The sequence below is a fragment of the Egretta garzetta genome, unplaced genomic scaffold (assembly GCF_000687185.1).
Source record: "Egretta garzetta isolate BGI_Z169 unplaced genomic scaffold, ASM68718v1 scaffold849, whole genome shotgun sequence".
NCBI lineage: Eukaryota > Metazoa > Chordata > Aves > Pelecaniformes > Ardeidae > Egretta > Egretta garzetta.
This window is the reverse complement of record NW_009260783.1, coordinates 199,187-209,045: the sequence shown is the minus strand read 5'-3', so window position 1 is coordinate 209,045 and position 9,859 is coordinate 199,187. Positions and strand designations below refer to the sequence as shown.

Sequence of the window (9,859 nt, the reverse complement as noted above, 5' to 3'; positions counted from 1 at the left end):
GGCCCGTGGGTCAGCCCTTCCGCGGCACCGGGGCTGCCCTTTCTGGCTGGGATGGAGGTCTCCAGTTTGGGGCGCAGGGTGTGCCCCGGGCTGGCCTTGCAGCTCCCGTGACCTGCGGTGGCGGAGGGGCGATTCAGGTCGCTTGGAGAACGCTGTCAGAAGGACCAGCGAGAGCGGCGTTAGTGCGATGCCGTGAAAGGGCGACGGAACAAGGTTCGATGGCCAAGGCCGCTCTGTTACGGTGCCACGCAGCCGTTTGAATAACGGTTCAAAACCGCCAAAGCAGAGTCAAAGTTAACAAGACAAAATCAAAGTTGCTGAGGCACAGATCGGAGTTGCCATACTACAAGGATATGCGTTGGTATCGGTCGCTTACAGAAGATCCGCCGCTGGTGGGAGGTGTCTCTGCCTCGAGGAGCGACCTTGAGGGCGTCCCAGCACAAGGGGTGATCACCACCGTGCAGCCAGGCTGCTTAGCTGGCAGAGCGCAAAGGCGGCTCGCTCAGACCATCGTATTTATGGGCTAAAGTGTGGGCTTGCAGTCGAAACACGTGTGATGGGGAAGGTTTGCACGAGACTTCTTGTACCCACGACTTCCTTGGTAAATGAGTCTTGGAAAAGCCACCTGCTTTTCTAGTGTTAATCGTGTGATGGCTGTTGCGAGCTCATGCGCATGGATGCTCGCTGTGTCCCTCTGCTCCTTTGTGGGATTTCAGAGAACAGATTGGAACCAGTGAAGTTCTTGGCCCGCTTACAGCTTAGGTCTTTACCTCCTTTGGAGCTGGTGGGGGTTTAAACCTTGGGCCCACAGATCTCTGGTACCTTCAGTCCCCAAAACTGGTCGGAGCTGCTGTGGCTCCAGCCCATCTTGTTTCCTCCTTGGCCACTTTTCCTCTCCAGCCCCAGCTCCCCTGGTGCTGTCCCTAGTCTGGGAGCTCCCTGAGGTTTGCTCACCATTGATCTAGGATCCTTGTGGGATCCAGATGTCTGCCTCCCCTTGTGCGTGTTGGGGCAGCACACACTCCAGCCAAAAATGTGCCTACTCGCCAGGCAGATCTGGGACACATCCCGCTGCTGATGGAAACACAGTGCATCGGCCTGTGGGATAGGATCCCCAGCCAAAAGCCCCTGTCCAACCCTGCCTGCAGCTCTGCAGGGGCTTGGGCAAGCTGCCTGCTTGGGACAGGTCTGCATCTGCCCGTCCTGCCCAGGCTTGGCAGGGGGAAGCCAGCTTTTCCAGTCCCCCCATCCTGGCGCTCCTCAGGAGGCTCTCGGGAGCAGCTCAGGAGCCCCACTGCAGGGGCTGTGGCTCGCACCACGCATTCCGAAATCCCACCTGGCTGCCGGGGGAACAAGAATTGGAGGCAGCAAGGTGAACGCCATGGGTCTGCGGCAGGAGCTGTGCCGGGTGTCCAAGCACGAAGGCGAGCCTGTGGTCTCAGTCCTGCCTACCATCTCAGGATGCTGGTGGCTGGCTTGAGGTGAGAGCCGCCCAAAGTGTCCTTGGGCTCTGGCATCCTTCAGCAAACCCCCAAATCAGGCAGGACGCCAGCCCTTGCCCCCCCTCACTGGAGCAGGAGCGCAAGGCTGCTGCATTGCCATGACACTCAGCTCCGCACCGGGGGAGCATCCACTGCCCCGCACAGCGTGGCTGTGGCCACAGAGATGGGGCCCTGGCCCCCAGCAGACCACCAATGCCAGCAGCTGTGTTGAGGGGTGCACTGACATCCCCCACAGCCCCCTCTTGCTGCACCCAGCCCAGGCACTTCATGTGCGGTAGCGGATGGAAACACAGACCCTGCTATGTGCTAGCTCAAGAGCACTGGTGCCTGGAGCGTCCCTACCGTGAGAAGAGCTGGGTCACTGCTTCCATCCAGCCCCTTCCCGCAGCACTACAGAGCCCATGCTGCCTTTTGGAGCTGGAGCAGCCCCCAGGCCCAGCCTGCCTCCCTGGCACCGTGGGGCTGCCGAGAAGCCCCTCTGCACAGCATCTGGGGACGCTTGCTCCGGGATTGCTTACCAGACAGAGAGCCTTAGGCTCAAGAGAAGGAGGAAGGGCAGGGAAGCATCGTTCATGGGATCCACATGGACTGCTTTTCCCTATTCCCCTTCCCCAGGGTAAAACCTTATCCTTTCCCATGCTAAAACAGGCCCAACTTGCTGCTCCCCATGGCCCAGTGCCAGAAACACTGGCGGGAGGCAAGGAGCTGATCTGCACGGGGAAGGCTGAGCTTCGCCGCTTCCTTTTCCCTCCCTTTTCACTATCAATGGCAGAGGTCGGGAGGGATGTTGTGACTATGAGCTGTTGCATTTATTTACTGGAAAAGCCCCAGCAACATGAAGGAAAGCATAGAGCAATGCAGGGTGACAGAGCTCCCGAATGCCCACAGGGAGGTGAGCGCCAACGCTGTGCCAAGCGCCTGTCTGCCCCGGCCCCGGGGTGCAGCTCCCCTGGGGGTACCGGGGCTGCAAGGCACACGGCGTGGTAGGGCTGTGGCTGTGCTGGGTGATGCTCGCGGCACTCTCCCACCAGCTCCGCCTGCATCCTCCCTGCACCCTGGCCATTTCCGTCTCTCCACCGCTGGCAATGCTGCCCGAGTGCTGGTGGGGGCGTTTGCAGCACCAGGGGTGGAGGTCAGCACCCAAGAGGAGACAGGAGCAAACAGCCTGGAAAGGCTCGGGGTGGGCTTGGCATGGCTGAGCAGGGATGAGTGCTGGAGCCAGCCGGTGCGAGCCCAGCATGGGGAGGTTAGCTTAGGATTAGTGGCGTGTTTGCAGCAAAGGAGCCAGCAGCCCCACGAGCCATCCCGCAGCCCCTCATCACACCCGGGGACCGCATCTTACCCCTGGGTTAGAGGTCTCCAGGCTGATGCAGCAGTGGGGTTGATGGCCACGCTGGGGCTGCTGTGGCCCTGTGGCCACTCAGGATGCCCACTTGCCACGAGGAGCCCAAACTCTTGTGTCTCTCTGATGTCAGATCCCACTTAGCCTCTGCCCCCCGCTGCTCTCTGGCCATTTTCTTCTAGTTCTTATTTGGTGGCCGATTTGATCTTGTGGATGGCGTATGGGCTTGACTCCTTGGGCATCCAGATCTCCTCCCCACTGCGGCCCTGGTGCTCCACCGCCCCCTCCATGGCTGCCGTCAGCTCAGGGCTGAAGATGCTGTCGGTGGCCCGGTAAGTGCGGGTGAGGCGGCGGAAGGAGGAGTCCGAGGAGCTGTCGTCAGGAAGGTCTTCATCCTGCTCGTCCCGCAGCTTGGTCCTGCTCAGCTCTGAGCTGCTCCCCAGCTCCTGGTCTTTGAAAGCTGCCCCTACCTCCTGGAGGAAGGTCGTTTTGGGGCTGATGATGCACAGGAGGAGCATGAGGCCTCCTGAGACCCCGCAAAGAAAGTAGAGGCCAACTTTCTCTGGGACACCTGGGGGGTGAAGCGCGAAGAGAGATGCCAGGGTATAAACTGCTTCCGCAGCCTGCGGGGTACCAGTGCCTGGAAAACCCCCTCTGCCAGGCACATAGGAGGAAGAAGAGGGGAGCAGGGATGCCCTCAGCACCCAGGCTGCAGAGGCAGCACAGACCCTGCCCCAGCGCTCATAGGAGCATCACCCAGAGCTTCATCAGCACCCACCAGTGTCCGAAAATGCCCCTTTCCCCATAGGAAACCCCCACTGGGATGCAGGGTAGGCAGCATGGTGGGAAGAATCATCTCACCAGGGATTTAAATGAGTAATTTCTGCTGGCAAGGGCAATTTTTGCCTGCAGGGTGGTGCTCTCCGTCAGAGCCCCTGCAGAGTGGGCAGGCAGGAAGGCGACCCAGCAGCCTGCCGGGGGAGGAAGGGCTGGGGGCTCCCACCCCGCGTGGACCCCCCGCCCAACCCAGCATGGGTGCTTGGTGCCCTCTTCCCTCGTGTGCCTGCCGACCCTGCTGGAGGGGCCTGGGGTCTGGCTGCCTCTGAGCCAAGCGCTGGGCTGAGAGGGGGCCATCACGAGACTTGAGCCAGCCCTCCCAAGCCGGTCCCGCCCCCCCGGGTGCTGCCTGAGAGCCGGGGAGGGCACGTACCCCAAAGGTGGGCAAAAGCTGCCAGAGAGCTAGTAAAAATCATCCGGTCTTCCCGGAGCCTGGAGAACCTGGGCCCTTTGTACCAGCCACCTGCAGCAAACAAGGGGACGTGGGCTGAGACACGAGGTGCTCCCCAGCACGCTGCTGCCTGGCTGCCTGCCCCTGCCTGCCCCTTTCCCCATGCCACACTCCTTCCTCCCTGCACAAGTACTCCTCTGCCCGCAGGGATGCTCCCCTGCGGGTCCTCCGCTCCCCTGCTCCCAGCAGACCACATCTCTCCAGCACCTCAGACACGGGCACTGACATGGGTGGCTTCCTCCACGGGACAGGGATACTGGGATGGAGCTGCAGGGCTCCTGCCAGCGACGGGTACCATGGATGCAGACTTTTTTTTTCGCAGACAGCACGCTGCACCGCTTTTGGCACAGCCTTCCCCCCCATTACCGTGCATGTAGTCCGAGAGCAGGAAGGGGTCTGAGGTGTCCGGGCCCACCTCCTCCAGCAGCTGCCTGGGCACTGCAAGGAGAGCACACGCTGAGCATCACCACCTCGCTCGTCCCCAGCAGCCCCCTGCCTCCCGCGGGAGCCCCACAGCCCTGCCCGCGTGGCACGGGGTGGGCACAGCAGGGCCGGGGCTGGTGGCCCCCAAGCCCCCAGCCCCGTGGGTGGCCCTCACCACAGGTGTAGGAGACTCGCAGCTGTTTCTTCATGCCGGGCAGGCACGGGTCGCCGAAGGTGGCCCGGTCAGCAGCCACAGTGCAGTTCCCCTTGCGGTGGCACTTCTTGGAGACCCTCCGCAGGGCGTCCGGAGCCAAGCATTCTGCAAAGACATGGGGCATGGGCCCATGGGCAGACGTGCCTGCCCCTGCCTGCTGGGCACCAGCCAGCTGGGGCCAAGGGGCACAGGGACAGCCCGTTGCTACGCTTTCTGCACAGCTCCTGGCTTGAACCATTCGAGCATACCTATATGAGGTCCCCCGGCGTTCAGGGCATCGCACTCTGGTTTGCCCCGCAGGAGTCGTCCATAATTTGCAGAATAAATGGCCAGGATGGATTTTGGTCGGCACTGCAGCCTCAGCTTCTCGTTCTCGCACACGGTCTTGACCCGATGGTTCCCTGGGGAGTGACACTGCAGCGTGTCCCAACGCATCCCAAATCACCTGCAGCCCCTTCCTGCCTTAGCCCAGCCAGGGGTCTGAGAGCTGCCAAAGGGCAGGGCTGGAGGGCTGCGAGGGAGCTCCCCCCTTTGCCCCTTTCTGAGCAGCCGAGGCCGGGGAAGAGCCCGTGCAGCATTGCCCAGACCCTGCTCCACCTCACCTGGCCGGCACTTGTAGGAAGTGATGAGGTACTTGTGTGTCCCAGGGCACGGGTCCGGCCCAAAGACTTGGCTGTGCACTGAGAACTGGCACCACTGCTGGTCCTGGCACTCAGCCAGCAGCTTCTGGAGAGCAAAGCAGGACAGACGTGAGGATGGGTGAGGAGTCCTGAGGCTGTCCTCGCATCCTCTCCCTCAGTGCCACCATCAGGCTCAGGGAAGCGGCCTCTCACCCCGCAGAGGTGTCCTATGGCTGCTCACGCCCCCCCTCCCCCGCAGTCACCCTGCTTCATGTGTCGGTTCCTCCCCTGTACCCACACAAAGCCATGTGCCAACACAGGTCTGCCAGTACCTGTGCCAGCACGGGCGCCAGGACCGCACCACGCCATGCATGTGCAACACCCGTGCAGGTAGGTGTACATGCTAACACAGCCCCGTGCAACACCTGTGCGGGTGTGCACACTGACACGGCTCCGTGCAACAGCCATACACGTGTGTGCATTCACACAGCTCTGTGCAAGGCCTGTGCGGGTGTGCACAGTGAGGAGGCTCCATCCAGTGCCCGTGCGGGTGTGCGCACCGACACAGCTTCGTGCAATGCCCATGCAAGTGTGCACACCGACACGGCTCCGTGCAATGCCCATGTAGGTGTGCACAGTGAGGAGGCTCCGTGCAATGCCCATGTAGGTGTGCACAGTGAGGAGGCTCCGTGCAATGCCCATGTAGGTGTGCACAGTGAGGAGGCTCCGTGCAGCGCCCGTGCGCTCACGCCCACGCCGGCAGGGCTCCGTGCAATGCACACGCGCGGCCACAAGGTGGGGACGAGGGTTCGCACCACCGGGCTACTCGGGCAGCGTCCCAGCTGGGGACCGGGGCGGCCTTTGCTGCTGTCCCTGCCTGCCCACGGCGGCCCAAAGGCGACGCTGTCTCCCGGGCAGCCTGGGCCGCGGGGCTGTGGCTCCCGGCCCGCAGCATCCCTCGGGACGCCGGCCACGCTGCAAGCCCCGAGCCCGAGCAGAGGCTGCTGGCGGCGGAGCGGGGCCACGGCTTCTTCCCAACCCTCGCTGCCACCCCTCTGGGAAATTGCCCAGCGACTCGGGCCCTGGGATCCCACCACCCGAGGCGATGGAGCCCCTTTTCGTCTCTCCTTCCCCTCCTCTGTCCCCTGTCGCCCCAGCCCAGCACAGAACTGAACCTCCTCTTGGTCTTCACTGGCTGCCAGAAGTGAAATTTTAGGAGGAAATGCAATTAATCTCTCTCCCCGGGTTTTGCCTAAACAGAGCAAAGCCTTGGCAGCAGCCTTGCTTGGTGCTCTCCAGACATCCCCTCTCCAACAGTAGCCTCCAGGCAGCGGGGAACCTGGCCCCACAGAGTCACGGTCCCTCGGCTGGAGCAGCTTCATCTCACTGCAAACCTGAGCCGCACAGATCCTGCTCGCAGACCTGCCCTCCAGTCGCCAAACATCCGTGCTGGGCCATATTGTCCATCCTGTGCTTGACACAGACACTCTGGGGACCCTGACCTGAGTTTGCAGGGTGGTTTGTGGGGCTGGCTTGGTGCCATGCCAGCATGCTCTGGCTCCTGGGACATGCGGGATGCCAGGAGGGAATCTGTGGCTGGAGCAGGACCGGGCAGCAAAGCCTCGCGAGCTCCCAGAGCAGGGAACCGGCCCCTCAGCTCTTGTTCCCCTTCTCTGGCTCCATGTTCCCCTTCCCCACAGGCAGCTGCACGCAGCTGAGTTTGCTGCGGTTTTGCCCCAGCCCTAGTAAGGAGCTGGAACAGGAATAGAAAAGCAGCACATGAAACCCTGTCCCGATCAAGGGACCCTCCTTGCTGGCCCCCACCATGCGTCCCGGCTGCCCTGGGCTTGTCAGAGCCCTGTGACCAGGAGGGAGCAGCGGGTACGGTTTGGGCACGCTGTGTCTGGCATAGCGCGTTGCCCATCTCACCCCCTGTGGGTGCAGGGTCTCCCCAGCCACAGGCAGAGCTGAGTGTCTGGACCAGGGACTCGCAGCTGGGAGTGAGGAGCATTGCATAGCCAAGCAGGGCTCCGGAAAAGGCAGCGACCAGGCTCCTGTGACTGCCAGGCCAGCTCCAGCCCCAGGCGCTCCTGTGGGGGGATGGTATCATGGGCGAGCGCAGCCCCCAGGAGATGGGGCTCCAGCGTTCAGCTAAGGTTGAAGTGCCCAAGAACTGGAAGAGTTTGGCTGGCAAAGGACATGCGCTCAAGGCTTTGCAGAACGACTGTTACTGCTGTCCGTGTTCCCTCCCGGTGACTGCTACGATGCCTGGACGGGGCTGCTGCCAGCCGCAGCAGCCGGTCTGGTCCAAGGCGTTCCAAGGCCATGGGTGCCGAGACCAGCCACGCCGGCATGGAGAGCCAGAAGCCAGGGAAAAGCTGCAGGATGCCAAGGGATGACATCCCTCCCAGCTCCTCTCTGCACCACTCCTCAAGCCACTCATGATGTCTCCTGTGTGGGGCTGGTGGAGGGCTGATGTCTGCACCGGGCACGGGGTTTTCCCCCGAACACAAAGAGGAATCCAGCACGGCCACAGCACAGAAGAGGCTGCAGGTCTTTTGGAGCATCCCAGAAGTGCTTCCTCCAGCCAGGCATCAGCTTTGGAGAGGTCCCGTCCCTTTCCTTCTGCCAGCCCCTGCCTCCCTCCCCTCTCCTGGCTACTGCAATCAACAGACCCTCCATGGGGCTTGCTTCATTAATCTGCTTCTTGGGAGCTGCCAGCACGGGCTGGTGCTTCTTCTGGCTGGGGAAGAGCTGAGCTCTGTGCTAATCCCAGGGGGTGCGCCGGCAGGGCTGAGTGCAGCATCCCCCATGGGCCCCTGTCCCACTTCCCGAACTTGGCACCCCGGCTGCTGCACCACCCCTCTCCCAGGACCCAGCCCCGGCTGCCAGGGCTTTCTCCGAGCCTGCTGCGTCCTGCGGAATTGCTCCGAAAGCCAGCTTAGGACACAGCGGTGCCTCCTGCCGGGCTCCTCTGGCAGGTCTGCCCCACCATGGGACCCACCGTGGAAGATCTCGTCTACTCTTATCTCCCAAAAACATTCCAGGAAAAGGACCCCAAGGGCGAATCGTGGTGCCGATGGCAGCAGCCTCCCTCGGGGCACAGGGAGGCTGGGCTGCCTGCAGCCCCCCAGCCCCAGCAGGCAGCCCAGTGACCTGGGGAAGGAGGGGCGTGCAGCCTGGTCCCTCGGGACCCCCGGCCCTTACCAGGTGGGCGGTGGTGGACGTGCACTCAGTGCTCTCCTGGGAGGCGTTGCCAGGGCTGGGGCAGAGGTTGGGGCTGGGTATGCGACGCCCGTAGAAGGCACCGAGGATGCTGATGGTGGTCTTGCGAGGGCAGATGATGAGGAGCTGCTCCCCGTCACAGGTGTGGGCGGTGTGGTTCCTCAGCACCTTGCGCAGGTACCCTGGAAGGGGAGAGCACGGGAGGCGCTGGCCGGAGGAGAGACTGGGACCACGGCAGTGGCAGTGCCCATGCTCCTGACAGCCGGTGGCAGCGAGGACGTCCTGGGCTGGGGCAGTTTTGGGGCAACCAGGACCCGAGTGGGGCTGTGGCAGAGAAGGCAGGCTTGCAGCAAGTCTTACCTCCAGCATTGCAGCCACGAGGCGGGAGAGCAGCACAGAGTAGCCAAGATGGTTAGGGAAGCGAAAGCTGGAGGCAGAATGACAGTTCAGAAAAAACAGGTACAGAATATCCCATAAGGAGTCATCGAGGAGTTGGAGAAAACCACGCTTGTTACAGAGACACAGGGAGGAGAGAGCAAGGATGAGCCAGAGGTGATCACCGGGGTCGGGGAGAGGAGGATGCCGAGCCGGGAGCTGCAGGAGAGAGGGGCCCAGCGGCTGCTGCAAGCCCCCAAAGTTGGCTGGGTCGGTATGGATGGGTGTGAGCCACCAAGCCATCCTGAGCCCTGCAGAGCCTGGGTCTCTCTGCTGGAGAAGCCCAGAGCATCGATGCCTGCCATTCCCAGCCCACAGCCTTTCCAGCAGGCGCTGGCCCTTCTCTCCCTGAATTCCTGGTGCAGGATATTTCTCTTTTAGTCCTGCCCAGTTTGTGTCCTGAACCACTTACCCCGTTGTCTTCCCTACAAGGGACAGCAAGGGGGGCTGTTCTGCCCAGCCTTTTAGGAGGGTTTCGCAGCTCTCGGCTCTGACTGGCATCAGCTGTGCTGGGTGGGCGAGGAAGCTGTTTTAATAAAAGCTCTGCAAGCAGCCAGGGGTGCTCTGAGCAGGCACCGGCTGCTGGAGGGGGCTGAGGAAGCAGAAAAAGCTGACCAAAAATTCTGTGTAGGGCCCTGGACAGAGCAGTTTGCATCGGGACTCTGAATAAAACAACAGCAGAGGGGAAGCATCATTTTGAGGGTGGGAGGTGGGGACAGGGCAACCTGGTACCTGCCAGGCAGGACCCGGGGCTGCTGGGTGGGTCGCAGTCCCCCGTCCCAGCTGCAGGGTCCTTGCAAGGACTTGCAC

At 62.4% G+C, this 9,859-nt stretch overlaps 1 protein-coding gene across 1 annotated transcript in view; it reads right to left on the bottom strand.

Annotated features, from left to right (window-relative positions):
- Positions 1 to 1,936: 1,936 nt before the first annotated feature.
- Positions 1,937 to 9,859, bottom strand: part of LOC104133017 (protein eva-1 homolog C) — a 41,122-nt gene continuing 33,199 nt past the window's right edge. The window contains exons 7-13 of the mRNA XM_035901754.1: positions 8,597 to 8,796; positions 5,372 to 5,495; positions 5,018 to 5,170; positions 4,731 to 4,874; positions 4,499 to 4,570; positions 4,055 to 4,144; positions 1,937 to 3,415 (exon numbers count right to left, since the gene is read on the bottom strand). Of these exons, the coding sequence (XP_035757647.1) occupies positions 3,030 to 3,415; positions 4,055 to 4,144; positions 4,499 to 4,570; positions 4,731 to 4,874; positions 5,018 to 5,170; positions 5,372 to 5,495; positions 8,597 to 8,796 (1,169 nt within the window). The 3' untranslated portion in view covers positions 1,937 to 3,029. The remainder of the gene's footprint in view (positions 3,416 to 4,054; positions 4,145 to 4,498; positions 4,571 to 4,730; positions 4,875 to 5,017; positions 5,171 to 5,371; positions 5,496 to 8,596; positions 8,797 to 9,859) is intronic.